The 16,423-nt window shown below is 44.7% G+C and overlaps 1 protein-coding gene across 1 annotated transcript in view; it reads left to right on the top strand.

The window, feature by feature from the left end:
* Positions 1–16,423, top strand: part of adcy5 (adenylate cyclase 5) — a 120,494-nt gene that overhangs the window by 84,830 nt on the left and 19,241 nt on the right. Inside the window, exons 4-7 of the mRNA XM_056289066.1 lie at positions 10,090–10,201; positions 12,132–12,259; positions 14,695–14,853; positions 14,952–15,093. Coding sequence (XP_056145041.1) covers positions 10,090–10,201; positions 12,132–12,259; positions 14,695–14,853; positions 14,952–15,093 — 541 coding nt within the window. The remainder of the gene's footprint in view (positions 1–10,089; positions 10,202–12,131; positions 12,260–14,694; positions 14,854–14,951; positions 15,094–16,423) is intronic.

The following is a 16,423-nucleotide window of genomic DNA, read 5'->3' as shown; positions in this document are numbered from 1 at the left end:
CCCTGCTCTCCCGAGCCATCCCAGCCGCTGCTTCACCCCCTCTGCCGATCCGGGGAGGGCTGCAGACTACCACATGCCTCCTCCGATACATGTGGGGTCGCCAGCCGCTTCTTTCCACCAGACAGTGAGGAGTTTCAGCAAGGGGACGTAGCATGTGGGAGGATCACGCTATTCCTCCCAGTCCCCCCCCCCATCCGAACAGGCGCGCCGACCGACCAGAGGAGGCGCTAGTGCAGCAACCAGGACACATACCTACATCTGGCTTCCCACCCAGCGGAGAGCATTGTCATGTTATGCTGATTTGAAATGAAAGTATGCAGTATGCTCCATCAGAATGCGCAAAGAGACTAAAAGAGAAGAGGGTAAGAAATGGGGAAGGGGAGAGGTAGAAAGGGAAGGTAAATGGATAGACATATTTACAAGTTCCCCCTCCCCCCTGTACAGGCGCCCCAACCGACCAGAGGCGCTAGTGCAGTGACCAGGACACATACCCACACCCAGCTTCCCTCCCACAGACCTGGCCAGTTGCGTCTGTAGAGACGCCCGACCAAGCCAACGATAACAAGGGGGTTCAAACTGAAGATCCCTGTGTTGGTAGCCAACAGAATAGACCGCGACACTGCCCAGACGCCCTGTAGGACATCCTTTTGCCAGACGCATTCTTCTGTGGTCTTTGGTCAAAGTGTGAGATCTTTGCTGCCTGTTTCTCAGATCTTTTGGGATGGCGCCCAACGAGTGTTTGCTGAATCATGTCCCAAGCTCACTTACAACAAATTTAACACAATGCTGCTCCCGCTGCTCTGGGTTCAGTTTTCAAATTCAGTGCCAAGGTCTGCGACCTCATCCCTCTCTGGAGCTCGCTAGCTCTCGGCAACAGAGGAAGTTTTAAAGAAAACCGCTCTGTTCATCCAAATCCAATGCTCTAACTGTCAGCTATTAAAGGAACATTTCATAGAACTAGCAGGTCAGCTTTTTTTTTTGACCCCTTTGTGTGCTCTGTCAGTCATATTATTGTCCCTAATTCTTGAGGGTTCAGAGGTGGACTCCACTTCACTTTGAATAGAGTTAACCACTAAGTACATTCACATCAACGGCTTCATCTACTCTCTCAAATGCAGGATGCAACATATGTGTGTCTAGGTGCATTTATATCCAGACCCCTCGTGAGACCTCAGTGCTTTTGCTTCAGGATATCCTCTGCAGTCGCTGTCGTTCACAAAGGAAAAATCCCTTGGATAGTAATGTCTTGCCCCAGACAGTGAGTCATTGCCTTGATAACTAGAAATTGAAGGCTTAAAAACACACTGTGAGGATTTGTGTGGAGCTGCACATACCGCTGTGGAGGTCTGCTTTTCTAACTTCCCAAATCTGTCGTCAGCTCAGGAGTGGTTGTAGCGGGGCAAGTGTTGATTTGTTTCTGATGCGTTGGCTGAATGTTGAGGTGCGTGACACACTACCTGAAGCTCAATCTGGGCAAGACAGAGCTGATGTTCCTCCTGGGGAAAGGTTGCCCGCACCGAGACCTGGCCATCACCATTGACAACACCGTGGCGACGCCAACTTGGACTGTGAGGAATCTGGGTGTGATCCTGGATGACCAACTGTCGTTTGCTGAAAACGTTGCATCGGTTGCTCGCTCCTGCAGATTTCTCCTCTGTAAGATCAGAAGGATTCACCCATTCCTCACCGACGAGATGGCACAGGTGTTCATCCAGGCTGTGGTCATCTCCCGGCTGGACTACGGCAACTCCCTCCTTGCTGGTGCCCCGGCGTCGGCCATCAGATCTCTGGAGCTTGTTCAGAAAGCTGCAGCTCATCTGGTGTTCAACCGCCCTAAGTTCTCCCACACAACTCCCCTTCTCATGTCCCTACACTGGCTCCCAGTAGGTGCTCGCATCCAGTTTAAGACTCTGGTGCTCGCCTACAGGGCAGTGAAAGAAACAGCTCCTTCCTATCTCCAGGCCATGGTCAAGCCCTACACCCCCGCCCGACCACTTCACTCTGCTGCCTCGGGACGCCTGGTTGCCCCGTCGCTCAGAGACCCTTGCTGCCGATCGACCTGGTCACGGCTCTTTCCTGTCCTGGCCCCACAGTGGTGGAATGAACTCCCCACTGATGTCAGGACAGTGGAGTCACTGCCCATCTTTCGGTGCAGGTTGAAAACTCACCTCTTCAAGAACTACTACCCTGTTACTTGCTCTTAGCATCTATTGTATTCACTCATTTAAAAAAAATCTCTTTCTTGCGCTTTTACTTTAGCACTGGTTTTGCTCTTAGATGCTTGTTTAGATGCACTTATGACCTCTGATGACTTGTAGTTCTGATTTCCTACGTTAAATGCACTTATTGTAAGTCGCTTTGGATAAAAGCGTTGGCTAAATGACTGTAATGTAATGTGCGCTCACAGTACGTTTCATTTGTCAGATTTGTTTTCCATGCGGGCAACAGGCATGGGCACAAGTCCATGAATACCGGGATGGCATCCAGCACTTTACCTGTGCCCCCGTCCGTAGGGTTACTGGTTGTGTCAGGAAGGGCAGCTGATGTAAAATTTTGCCAAATCAGTATGTGGATTGACAAGACCATACTAGATTGGTTAAGGCCCGGGTAAATAACGGCTGCCATTGGTGCTATCCCCTCACAGGGTATCAATAGAAACTATAAAATCTGCTGTGGTGACCCCTGAGAAACGGGGAATAAGCCGAAAGAAGTTTTCCATGCAAATTTGTACCTCTATCACAATAGAGAAAAAATGCATTTAATGTTTGCATTGGACCCTCACTCATAACATTACCGTCACATTATCCCTTCTTTTCTCCTCAAATCCTATGCTCCGTCCTGTATCTTTCTCTCTCTAGCTCGCTTTCTCTCTCCTAACTTCTGTAAGACAAAAAAGGTTCCATCTTCATCCATTGTACAACCTCTCTCTCTGTCTCTTCCTGATATTGATGGCCAATCTATCACCAAGACAACAGACCTATTGGGATAGCATTGGGAGGGAGGTTAACGTTACCACTAACCAGCGTTACAGATTTGCCCCTAAGCTCCGGTACATTGTTCTCACCCCACTTTAAGGTGTGTTTGATTCGTCCTGCCTCTGAGGCAGTTCATAGAAAACAATTGATTGTTCTCAGAAATGTGCACCCTAGAGTAGACTCACCAACTTTTTTCAGGCAGGCGAGCTGAACTGAGTGATTTCAGTCATCCTGACGCCTTGGCTCAACACTTGCATGAGGGCTGAACTCACGTGGAGACCTATTAATTTTGGTAAACCTCTCGCTTGCATAGCTTTCTATTGACTATCTGTTTTGCATGTGTAGAGGAGACCTGTGAGTCACTGAACTTTCTTCATCGTGGTTTGCTGACAGATATCATACTTATATGTATACTGTCTTGTATCTTTTTTTTGAAAACTTTATTTTCCAATTTTCAAGTTTTTTTTGGGACAGGTATACAAGACACACCAACAACAACAACAAAAAAGAAACATGTAGGAACCCCCCCCCCACCAAGGCTCAAAAAAAAAGGGAAAAAAAGAAGAAAAAAAAGGACTATGCAGGGATTTCTTATTCCAGTTCCACATAATAACCATATTTTTGAAGACGATATAAAGTTGTACACATATATCTATAAGTATTATCCTTACAACCAGGTAAATAAAAAGTACATTCAATAAAAGGGAAAACCTTCAATAAAGTCTATGAAAGGACTCCAGGTCAAAGTAAAGTTTTTTTATTTTATATCAGAGCTTTTCTAAAGGTAGAAAGGACAGCACCCCCCTCAACCACTGCAAAAATGATGGAGCTTTATTCGACTTCCAGTTAAATAGGATAAGTCTGCGTGCTAGTAATGAGGCAAATGCTAGCATTTGCCTGCAAAGTTGTGACCTTACAGTTAGGGGGTGGTATGCCAAAGATGGCTGTGTGAAAATCAGGGTTTATGGTCTGTTTACAGATATGTGAGAATACATTAAATATCTGTCCCCAATAACTGTTGAGGGAGGGGCATGCCCAGAACATGTGTCCCACCGAGGCTGGACTATGGCTGCACCTCGGACAGCCAGGGTCTGTGGTGGGAAAGATTCTTGCAAGCGTGTCCCCCGAGTAGTGAAGACGGTGAAGCACCTTAAACTGAATTAACCCATGTCGTATACACAATGAGGATGTATGTATACAAGTTAAGCTGTCACGCCATGCCTCTTCAGAGACCCGTTTTTTCCCAAAGGGATCCATCTCTAGAATAACATCTAATTGGCTCCTGGGTGGCAGATACGGAAATGAGGGAAACACTTTCTTGGCAAAACTACGGATTTTAAGGTATCTAAAAAAATGGGATCTGGGTATGTTATGGTCTTTGGTAAGTGTTTCAAATGAGGTGAATGTTCCATCTTTAAATAGATCACAGAAAAACACCAGTCCATTTCTATGCCAATGTTGAAATGTGTTATCTAACACAGATGACGAAAATATTTGGTTATTTGCTACTGGAAAAAGACCGCTAGCATGCTTTAATCCAAAATGCCTCCTAAACTGTAGCCATATCCTAAGGGACGCTTTAACCACCGGGTTTGTTATTTGTATATTGCGATTATGTGGTAGGGGAGAGGTGAGTATCGGTAAAGGATTGGGTAAGAGTTACATGTGAACCCAATCTGTACCCTGTTGATTCTTATATGTAAATGCCCAATGTAAAAGTTTGGTAACACTTTAGTATGGGGAACATAAAAAAACTTAATTACTAGTGAATTAGTAATGATCAAGATGTCACTTTAGTATGGGGAACATATTCTAAGTAACAAAAACTTAATTTACAGTAATTTAACACTATTAACACTTGTAGTTTTGTGTTTTGTTATGTAAGAACAGACCATATTCATTAAGTGTTAGTAAGGGAGAATAACTCTTCTTGTGGTACTACCACCTTATAAAGTCCATACTAAGCAAAGCATATTGAGATGGTACTACTAATAAGCAATAATTCTGAGGTTATAGAGAGAAAACTCATAGTTAATGGCTTACTGGTTGTATAATAAGGCCATGCAGAATAAGGCATTCATGAGTACGTAATAATGACCAATTAAGAGCCAATATGTTGCTAATTTGCATGCTAATAAGAACCTAATTACTGGCGACTACGTTCCCCATACTAAAGTGTTACCAAAAGTTTTACAATGTTTGCAGCCCAGTAGCAATAAATAAAGTTAGGCAAGCCTAATCCCCCTGTCTCCTTAGGGACCTCCAAGTATATTTTCTTCATCCTGGGGTTTGAATTGTTCCAGATGAATGATGAAATTAATCTATCTAATTGTTGAAAAGTTTTCTTGGGTATGAATATGGGAATCATTTGAAAAAGATAGATAAATCTGGGTAAGACTGTCATTTTAACTATATTAATGTAGCCCGCTAATGAAATTGGTAGCGTTGACCACTTTTTAAAATCTTGTTTTGTTCGTTCTATTAGTGTTTTAAAGTTATGGTTATATAACCTCCTCATTGTATGGGTGACTTTGATTCCTAAATATGTAAATACATTATGTTTAAGTTTAAATGGAAAGCTAGAGTAGTCTCTATCAGTGTGGTTAATCGGAAAAAGCATGCTCTTTGAATAGTTTATCTTATAACCTGACAGGCGACCAAAGTTATCCAGGGTAAGTAATAGTCTTGGTATAGAGTCTATTGGGTTGGATATATATAACAACGGGTCATCTGCATAAAGTGATACCTTATGCAATCTACCGCCTCGTGAGATACCTTTAATGCCATCCTCTGCCCTAAGAGCTATAGCGAGTGGCTCAATTGCCAAATTGAACAGGTAAGGAGAGAGGCTGCAGCCCTGTCTGCAGCCCCTATGTAGTGAAAAATAATCAGAAATATTATTCATCCGCACTGCCGCTGTCGGTGAGCAATATAATATTTTAACCCATGCTAGGAATGAGGAACCAAAGCCAAACCTTTCTAGAACAGCGAATAGATATTGCCGTTCGATGCGGTCAAATGCCTTCTCAGCATCTAAAGAAATCACTACTTCTGTCTGTTCTACGGAATGTGGTGTGTACAGTACATTAAATAGGCGGCGCATGTTATATAGAATGACTGCCTGCCTGGTATAAAACCAGTTTGATCAGGGTTAACGACCGTTGGGACTACAGTTTCAATATGGGTGGCCAAGATTTTTGTAAGGATTTTGTAGTTGCAGTTCAACAAGCTTACAGGGTGGTAGGCGCCACACAGTAGGGGATCTTTGTCTTTTTTAAGTAACACAGATATGATTGCCTGCATCATAGTTTGGGGTAATTTCTGTTGGTTAAAAAGTTCCTGATACAACAGGTTAAGTATTGGTACCAGCTTGGTAGCAAATTCTTTATACATTTCAATTGTGAAACCATCCGGACCCGGTGCTTTGTTGCTCTGCATGGATTTAATTGCTTGTATCACTTCTTCTATTGATATCTCTGTCTACCTGTGCTCTGTCCTCAAGGGCAATTTTCGGTATGGTCAGATGTCTAAAAAAGTGAAAATATGCGACAAGTCGCTGGGTGGTTTTGAACTATAAAGGGTAATATAAAATTGTTTATTGATGGTGTCAGGGTTGGTAGTCTTTACCCCAGCTGCTGTGCAAATTTCAGGAATAGTGTTAGCGGCTGTGGACTGTCCAACCTGATGGGCTAATAGTTTTCCAGCTTTCTCTCCATGCTCATAAAATGTCTGTTTTGATTTAAAGAATAATTGTTCTGTTTGTTCAATGGAGAAAGTGTCGAATTCTGTTTTTAATAATAATTTTTTCTTATAAAGTTCAGGTGTTGGGGAATCAGCATATGAACGGTCCACTTCCGCTATACTATGGGACAGTTCTGTTAGACGTTGCTTATGTTTCTTTCTCTCATGTGCTGTGTATGAGATTATTTGGCCTCTAAGGTAGGCTTTGAGAGCCTCCCAAACAATAGTTAGTGGCATATCTGAAGTATGGTTGAATTCCATGAAGATATCTATCTGCTGGGAGAGAACATTTTTAGAGGAGTCCCTGAACTCTTGTTGCATCTACTCGTGCTTGGCTGGTAAAAATCCTGATTCGGGGGAGGGGTCGATAGCCCATAATATAGAAGAAACTGCTGTAAGCACATGTAAACACACACACACACACACCCACCCAAGTACAGTTACACAGACATGTATTGTCTGCATAAACACATCCACCCACACACAAATACACTTCTTGCCGTCGGCTATGCTACAGACATCCATCCCGTGAGATTCATGTGAGCCCCTTTGATATGAAACCTATGTTTATTTTTAACAACGTCATCATCCATCATCTGGTGTCTTTTTACTTCTCTACTCTTTTTCTATACTCGCTATCCTTCCCTCCTCCTCCACTCCAGATCTTACTTGAAGCCCAGGAATGAGAAGGTTGTAGCATAAGGCTCTCACACATATATTGTTGGCACTTTGCTGACACACTTAACCAGCTCCAATCCTTTGCAACTGAGGTATAATGCCCCAATCACCAACTCTGTCAACAGCCAGTATCTGGCCATGGTCTGAATGACAGGGTTTGAGATGAAGCCAAACACATAAAACTCTCTTGTGCCATTTTGCAAAGACAAGTATATCAGGGTCCCACATGTCCTGGAAAACCTTGAAATTTGTAGACTAGTTTTCCAGCTATGGAAACCCCCCTGGACAAATGGTAAAATTGACCAGATGTCCTGTATAAATGATTTGGGGTCATCGAAAATGGGAAAGCTGGGTTGTAAAATAGTATTTTTACCTGCTGAGTTTGGGTTATGTTTTTATTGTAGTTTTTAGCTGAGATAGATTTAGAGATCATTGAGGCTTTTGCATGTAGTCAATACTTAACAATATGACCTTCCGTGACTGACTGCTATCACCCAACATTCATGGAAAATGTCCTTGAAAAGATTTTTTTGAAAGCGTGAGACCCCTGGTATATGATTGCTTGCAAATGTGGAAAGGTTAGTGGAGTGGAGAGGTGGACATCTTCTTTGAAGAGTTTTCTGGGGGCAGGAAGGTTGTTATGTTAGCAGATTATAGTACAGTACAATGCATGCACTTGCTCTGAAGTTAGGTAATAAGGATCAACACAGTCCATACTCAAGGAACCCTTTAAAAAAAAAAAAAGGATTTAGCCTCCTTGACGCTAGTTGGGCCGGTGGGACCCCCCCCCCCAAAAAATAGCTAGTTGTTGATGAAGAGCTGATTCCGATGACTTGCGACTTTGTGCAGGAACGGGACAAGACAGTTCATTGAACAACTGCAGCCATTCAGCACAGGCTCCTCTCACTTGGAGTCAAGCTAACCTCGCTCCGTCTCTCAGCTGAGGCTGAAGCCATTACCGGCTACCTGTCAGCTGGGATGCCATTGTCTCTGTGCCTCTCTGAAGAGATCACTCAAGTCAGATGAGATCATCTGCCCTGTTGATGTGCGGGTGTTACCAGAGTAATGAATGTGCCCTCTTCACCAAAAGCCTGCTCTTGTATCGGTTTACCTCGCTCTCAGGATGAAAAAAGAAGAAAAAAAAACCCTCTTTTCATAGGCAGATAGTCACTCCTCAATGTCTTGTTTCACTCACACCACGCTGGTCAGCAAAAACTACTTCAAATTACAAACCGCTGTGCAGAAAATTGAGACATTAAGACATTTCAAAGCTGCTAAATTGTAGCAATGACCGGTATTGTCACATCAGTCGATTGTGTTATGGGTACTACAGTCCAACACACCGAGTAAAGACTGCACGTCTGACTGGTATGTGAAGAAAAAGTCACACGTTTGATATTGTTTTGTTAAGGAATAAGATAATGTGCCTCCATTTTATTGTATTTTGATTCATATTAAGTTGAGTTAACTTTGGGACAGAGCACTGTAAGGCGCCACATGGAGGGGCAAATAGATGAGGATGCAGATGCGTTGTGACAGGCAGCCAGACTCTGACACACAAGGCCTCAGAGTCGACAGAGTAGAATGGATTGGGCAAATAGTGCATAAATGCACGCTGTCCAGAAATGAGCGGAAAACGCTGTTGTTTTCACAGAGTGCAGTATACATAGAGTGAGTATACTGAGGAGATGAAAAACAGATGGGTAAAAGGAAGAACGAAGGAGACCGGTGGAAAGATGGACAGACAGAATGGTCAGTTAAGGGTGGAAGAGAGACAGAGTGGGAAAGTGAAGTGCCGGCCAGAAGAAAACCGTATCACATTTGGAGTTCACTGCGTGGAGGCTGTTCATTCTGGCAGCTTGCCGGTCAAGTGGTACTCACGATGGGCAATCAGTCAGCCATGTTCCAGCAACCAATAGCGAGACATCAACATGGTTAGATGGGTGACCAGATGAGAGAAGTGTGGCTAAGGAGGCTCATCTTGACACTTTAAAGATTAAATTCGAGTCTGTTTTATTTTTTTATTTTGATATACTATATCAATCCCCGTGGAGAAATTCCTCTCTGCATTCAACCCATCCTAGCTGTGTAGCTAGGAGCAGTGGGCAGCTGCAGCACCCGGCGATCAACTCCAGCTCATCTTGCCATGCCTCGGTCAAGGGCACAGACTGGAGTATTAACCCTAACATGCATGTCTTTTTGATGGTGGGGGAAACCGGAGCACCCGGAGAAAACCCACCACAGACACGGAGAGAACATGCAAACTCTACATGGAAAGGACCTGGGATGACCCCCAAGTTTGCACAACCCCGGGGTTCGAACCCAGGACCTTCTTGCTGTGAGGCGACAGCGCTAACCACTGGGCCACCGTGCCACACTGTATTTCTCTGTTCAGTGATTGTTTCGATCCTCCCTAAAGAAACAAAAATCGCTTAATCCTAAACGATGGCATATACAATCTTTGGACAGATTCAACAGTTGGATAAAAGGAAAGGTTTGCTCGTCTTACTGAGAAACTCATAACGTGGGTGGGGTTTTCTCATGAAATACCATGCGAGGAAATTGAGTTTAGAAAGTTTAGAAAACTCTGAGGTCTTTTATAGTAACACACAGCATGACTTGATAGGCCATTATACCATAATTTTCTGGTTAACATATTCTTATTTGTGTGTGTGTGTGTGTGTGTCTGTTACAGCATCCTGTTTGCGGACATCGAGGGTTTCACCAGTCTTGCATCCCAGTGCACAGCTCAGGAGCTAGTGATGACCCTCAACGAACTTTTCGCTCGCTTTGACAAGCTGGCTGCGGTGAGCACATGTACACATACATACACCTGAATACACACACACACACGCGCCATAACTTAACCTACTGCTGACAATTGGCCAACAGGCTGCACAACTTATAGTTTTAACACAGTTATCAATCCAAGCTCCTCTTCACGGCAACATGGTGCTGACTAAGTAAGCTGGTTTTATTCTTATGCTGGTATTTTGTGAGGTGTTTGTGTAATAATCATTTGCGAAACTATGGCAGCAACTTGTTTCAATTCAACAGGCAGAAATTTTAAGTTAGAAATGGCAAGTTTTACTTGAGAGTGAGTCATCAATTTAACACACTTTCCCCCTACTATGTAACAAATGATACATGTATGGTATGAACCGTTGATGCGGCATGGTGGCTCAGTGGTTAGCACGATCGCCTCACAGCAAGAAGGTCCTGGGTTTGAGCCCCGGGGAAGTCCAACCTTGGGGGTCATCCCGGGGTGTCCTCTGTTTGGAGTTTGCATGTTCTCCCCATGCCTGTGTGGGTTTCCTCCGGGTGGTCTGGTTTCCTCCCATAGTCCAAAGACATGCAGGTCAGGTGAATCGGCCGTATTAAATTGTCCCTAGGTGTGTGTGTGTGTGTGTGTGTGTGTGTGTGTGTGTGTGTGTGTCAGCCCTGTGATGGTCTGGCGGCCTGTCCAGGGTGTCTCCCTGCCTGCTACCCAGTGACTGTTGGGATAGGCTCCAGCATCCCCGTGACCCTGATTGGGACAGGACAAGCGGTTTGGATAGTAGATGGATGGATAAACTGTTGATGAGAGGTCACATAAGGACCTTTGCCTTACTTCACTTTAATTCACACCACAAGTGGAATTGAGGCTATTTTAACCATGGAAGGGTTACTTGGCACTTTTATATTCGTGCTGTGGTTTAACATCCAAAAGCTCCGTTAACACAGAGGCACTCACAAACGCACACTGTCTGTGTCTCTATCGCCTTCTCTCCCCCTCTGTCTCTCAGGCTCTTCCCTCTTTACACAGTGGGTTTGATTGTATTTACACAGAGCCTTGTGCTCGGGAAACACTCAGGTGGCTATCATGAGATACAGCCCTCAGCCCCAGCCCTGGGAATACATACTTTATATGTGCTCACACACACACACACACACACACACACACACACACACACACACACACACACACACACACAATTATGATCAACAGACACTTAGAAACCACTGCTCATTGGTAATGTACTCGATTATTTTGTCGGAATGAACACGGCGTGCTAAATTGCAGCCACTGCGGAAGTCTTTATTTTTTTATCCCATGTGATCACAGTCCACAGCTGCACTATTGTTTCACTCCTGAGAACAGCCCAAATTTCCATGTTTTCCACTGCCAGAATGTGTTAAAATCGTTCCAGAGATTCAAATTTTGCGACACCGTATGCCTTTTTGGTTCTGATATACATTGTTAGAAAGAAGGGACTGCACGATAGATTCACGAATTTTACTGTCCGTCACAGCCGCCGCTGGCCACCTCCTTTCATAACTGCAGGGAATGGCGTGAATTGAATCGGATCAAGACCGAGTTTAGATTTTCCGCAGCTTCAATTATTCTCAATACCTAACTCTGTACTGACGGCCACTCAGATGCTGCAAGAATCACCTCATCATAAGTATGATAATAATAATCATTACATTTATATGTTAGAAGCCCACTTTTTTATCGAACTCACATTAAAGACCGAATCAGCCGTGCTTCAAGTAAGGACAACCATTTGCTGTGTTTCAAGGTAGAAATCCGAGAATACATTTTTCTCTGAATAGTTTTTTTTGTTTTTGTCATTATGCCAGAATACCAGAATATGCCATTGTTACGAAATTGTGTGTTGACAGGAGTGTTTGGATGTTTTTTAGTGTATGTTTGCACGCACATTTTCATGTGTGTGTTTCCTCCCCCCACAACAGGAGAACCATTGTCTCCGGATCAAGATCCTTGGAGACTGCTACTACTGTGTGTCTGGGCTGCCGGAGGCGCGGGCGGACCATGCCCACTGCTGTGTGGAAATGGGAGTGGACATGATAGAGGCCATCTCGTAAGTTACAGGTCCACTGAGGACCTGGGGGGCCCGCCGTTTGTCAGGAAAGCTTCCGCAAATAGCAGTTGGCGTGATGTGCAAAAATGGCTGAAAAACGTCGATTGTGCGTAGCTGCTTTCTGAAACGCTCACCAGCCTGGCCTCGTAGTGTGTTAATCGGGACACGGCAGGAACACTAAAACACACAATGGCGACTGATTTCCCCGGCACAGCTCTATTCTGGAGAAATTATTCTACAAAGTCACTTATTAAGAGTTCAATTGTATCCGAGAAAAGGCTCAGTTAATCAAAAGTAATGGTGGTTTTTAGATTGCGGCCAAATGAGCTCTTTATGCCACTGATAAGTGTTGAGGAGAAAAGGGATGTGAAAGAAAGTAGTGTTGGTGAGTTTTAGAGACCTCATTCGACTGTTCTGGACATACGTCATGATCATCAGGCTCTCTACCTGGGACGGGTGTTTGCTGCAGGAGCTGGGAAGCTACTCAGTTCAAGGCTGACTAATTGATTGGTGGCCGTGAATGATGAGAGACACGTGTCTCCCGGCCCCTTAGGGCCTAGCAGCTTCTCTCCATTTTTGTATGCTGTCTGTCCGTCTGTCTGCAGGGTTTTGACCAGTGCATGTTTTTTTCCCTTCTAAGCCATAACAGCTGTTACTTTTGCCCTGCAATCCTTTCCCTTGTGTGTAATGTCTCTGAAAGATGTCTGAAGACACCCAATCACTTTCTGCGTGCATGAATCTTCAGTCTCTTACATACCCCCTGATCTGAACTGATGGAGATTAAAACCAAACTCTGGGTTTGATAGTATGGTATTTGAAGTCTGTGACTGGTGGGAACACGAGAGTGAAATAGGACCCCGCCGTTCTGTCCCGGACCAGAGATAAACTTAGAGGTGGCCTTCGGTCTGAGCACTTACTGGGACGAAGCAATGAGATTTAAGTGTTTACGCAGTGTTTTCACAAAGACGTGGTTATTATCTAATCAGAGGGACCACACAAACACACTGAGGTTTGAGCTCTTGTAGAGTCTCAGCCATGGGGGGATGTGGTGATCTCTCCCTGCGGTTGTCCTCTGGGGTCATCTCAGCTTGTTTGTATCTGGCAGGAGCCAGAGACCATTACTGTCCATATGTTGACCATCCCGCTGCCTCTTTTTCTTTTCCCCCGTCGTCTTGTCTACTTATTTGTCCATCCCTCATCTGTCTATCTCTGTTTGACCATCTTCCTTTTTATCCCCCCCCCCCCTTTTCTCCCCAATTTGGGGGAAATAAAACAAAGTGGGAAGATGGTGGTGCAAATTCACATTTGCGGCGGCCTCACCCAGTACCGTCCATGCAGTGTCTTTGTCCACGTCTGCGTCTTAAGTTTGTCTTTGTTTGATGGCTGGGAGAGCTGGCGATGGATTGGCTGGGAGAGCTTGGTCTGCTGTATCCTGTGGGCCTAGGGACCATGGCCCTGCCTGAAGCTGTGCCCGAAGAGGTAACGCTGAGGGCGGTGTGACAGGATGCAGAAGCGGGGCAGGCTAAGCTAACTGCTAGCCCATACAGACCAGCAGTTCTGATAACACCGAAAGTGGTCTGGCAGCGGCCTCGCCTAGCCTTGACTGTGTTTTTGGTGTCGTCATGTGGAGTGTGGGGACGTGTGTCGAAGGTGTCTGGCTGGGAGAGCTAGCGTTGGATCGGCTGAGGGAGCCTGGTCTGCTGCATCCTGTGGGCCCAAGGACCATGGCCCTGACTGGAGCAAGGCGAGAAGAGGAAACACTGAGGGCGGTCGGACAGGACGCAGAAGCAGGGCAGGCTAAGCTAAATGCTAGCCCATGCAGGCTGGCAGTTCCAACAGTCATCCTGGCTGGCATTCGTTCTCCTGGACCGTGATTTTTTTTTTTTAAGTTTAGATATATGTGTTAGTTTGGATATATGTGTTCTTGTATTGTAGTTTTTTTGGATGTGTTTTTCTGAATTGTATCCAGCCAGTTACCCCTCTTTTCCGAGTCATTCCGGTCGCTGCTCCACCCCCTTTGCTGATCCGGGGAGGGCTGCAGACTACCACATGCTTCCTCCGATACATGTGGAGTCGCCAGGTACTAGTGCAGTGTCCAGGACACATACCCACGTCCGGCTTCCCACCCACAGACACGGCCAATTGTGTCTGTAGGGACGCCTGACCAAGCCGGAGGTAAGATGGGGATTCGGACCGGCGATCCCCGTTTTGGTAGGCAGCAGAATAGACTGCCACACTACCCAGACGCCCTGTTTGATCATCCTTCTGCTTGTTTTTATCTCTGACAGCCTGTTTATGCCTGTTTTTCCTCCTATGAGTTATCTGTCCCTTGTAGTCGTTACCCTGTTTATTGGTCTGTCACTCTTAATCTCTTTACAAAAACCATGAATGTGAGTCTGTTTGATGACTCAAGGTTGTTTTACTGACTGTTGCAGGTTGGTACGGGAGGTGACAGGGGTAAACGTTAACATGCGTGTAGGCATCCACAGTGGCAGAGTGCATTGTGGGGTGCTTGGACTCAGGAAGTGGCAGTTTGATGTCTGGTCCAACGATGTCACGCTAGCGAATCACATGGAGGCCGGCGGCAAAGCTGGGTATGTCTGTCCAGTCACAAGTTAATGATAAGCCCAGCAAAATATGGCTTTGTTTTTTTGAATAATAATTTCATAACGATGTTTTCTTACCATTCCAGGCGTATCCACATCACCAAGGCCACTCTGAATTATCTAAACGGAGACTATGATGTTGAGCCAGGCGCGGGCGGAGAGAGAAATGTTTACCTGAAGAAGCACAACATAGAAACCTACCTCATTGTGGGCTGTAGCCAGAAAAGGGTATGGTCCTCATTTATACCCTCGACACCTCTTTACCTCTACCGACTAGTCACAGTGCACAGACACATAGAAACGCCAACCTACAAACAAGTCTGTGGCCCCAAGACTGTGCTCTGAAGTCGAGGGCTAATAGTACATGTGACCTCTGGATCACAACATTATTCTACAGTCGGTGCATCCCCCGAATTTACTCCAGAGCTAAACACAAAGAGTTCATTTACACTGCATGTGCAGCTAAGGCTATGTATGTTAATTCACAAATAAGAATGTGAGCTAGATAGTTTTGATACCATCTATCATCATGTACACTGTTTTTATCCCTAGGCCTGAGTTCAGAACCAGTCTGCATTTACTTTTGGATCCATATTTTAAGATACAAACAGACTTTTCTTCTGCTCACGCATCATTATTCATGAACCGTGGAAATCCTTCCCAATGTACGTTTTTATTTTAGTGGTTGAGCTACATTTAGCTCATATTCACGTGCCCTGCACTGGATGCTTTTGTCCTCCAGTGGTATTGCAAGTCCTGACCCAGCTTATTGTGCAAAATAATACTCTGTTGTCACCCTGCTGCACACACTGTTATGTGGAAATGGGAATCTTTAGGAACATAACTGCTTCATTACTCACATTTCTTAAGTACAGTATACTTTTTTGTTTTAAAGGAAGCCTCCTGGAGTCAGTGAGCTATTTTATCCTAGATCAGAATAAGACGCATTAGAGATGAAATGTCTGAAAACGAGTTTTAAACACCACAACTGAAATGCTGGATTTATTTCAGGAGAGGGGAGGTATATGCTTTTATTAACTACTCTGTGTAAAAGCAACATTTCTTTCAGCATACATATCAGTTCACCGAACCCACTGTTAATTTTAACACTGAACTTGAAACTGTTGATGTTGTTCATATTTTTTTGTTTCCTTGTCCCCTTCCCTCCCATGTAGATATTGACTGGGAGGATGTAGATATGGACTGGTAGGGTGTCGATATGGACTGGTAGGATGTAGATATGGACTGGTAGCGTGTAGATATGGATTGGTAGGATGTATATATGGACTGGTAGGGTGTAGATATGGACTGGTAGGATGTAGATATGGACTGGTAGATATGGACTGGTAGGGTGTAGATATGGACTGGTAGGATGTAGATATGGACTGGTAGGATGTAGATATGGACTGAGTGTGTGCACATGTGTGTTCCTCTCCAGGTCTGTGAGTTGCTTTGCATGTAAAAGACTCAGAGAGAACATATTTTTGCAGGATTTTCACCCCCATACTAGAATTGTGTGTTGTGGCTTAACCGCATCTCAATAAACTAGTCCAAGCTT

This window comes from Lampris incognitus, chromosome 11 (genome assembly GCF_029633865.1).
Source record: "Lampris incognitus isolate fLamInc1 chromosome 11, fLamInc1.hap2, whole genome shotgun sequence".
Taxonomy (NCBI): domain Eukaryota; kingdom Metazoa; phylum Chordata; class Actinopteri; order Lampriformes; family Lampridae; genus Lampris; species Lampris incognitus.
This window is presented reverse-complemented; position numbering and strand designations above follow the sequence as displayed.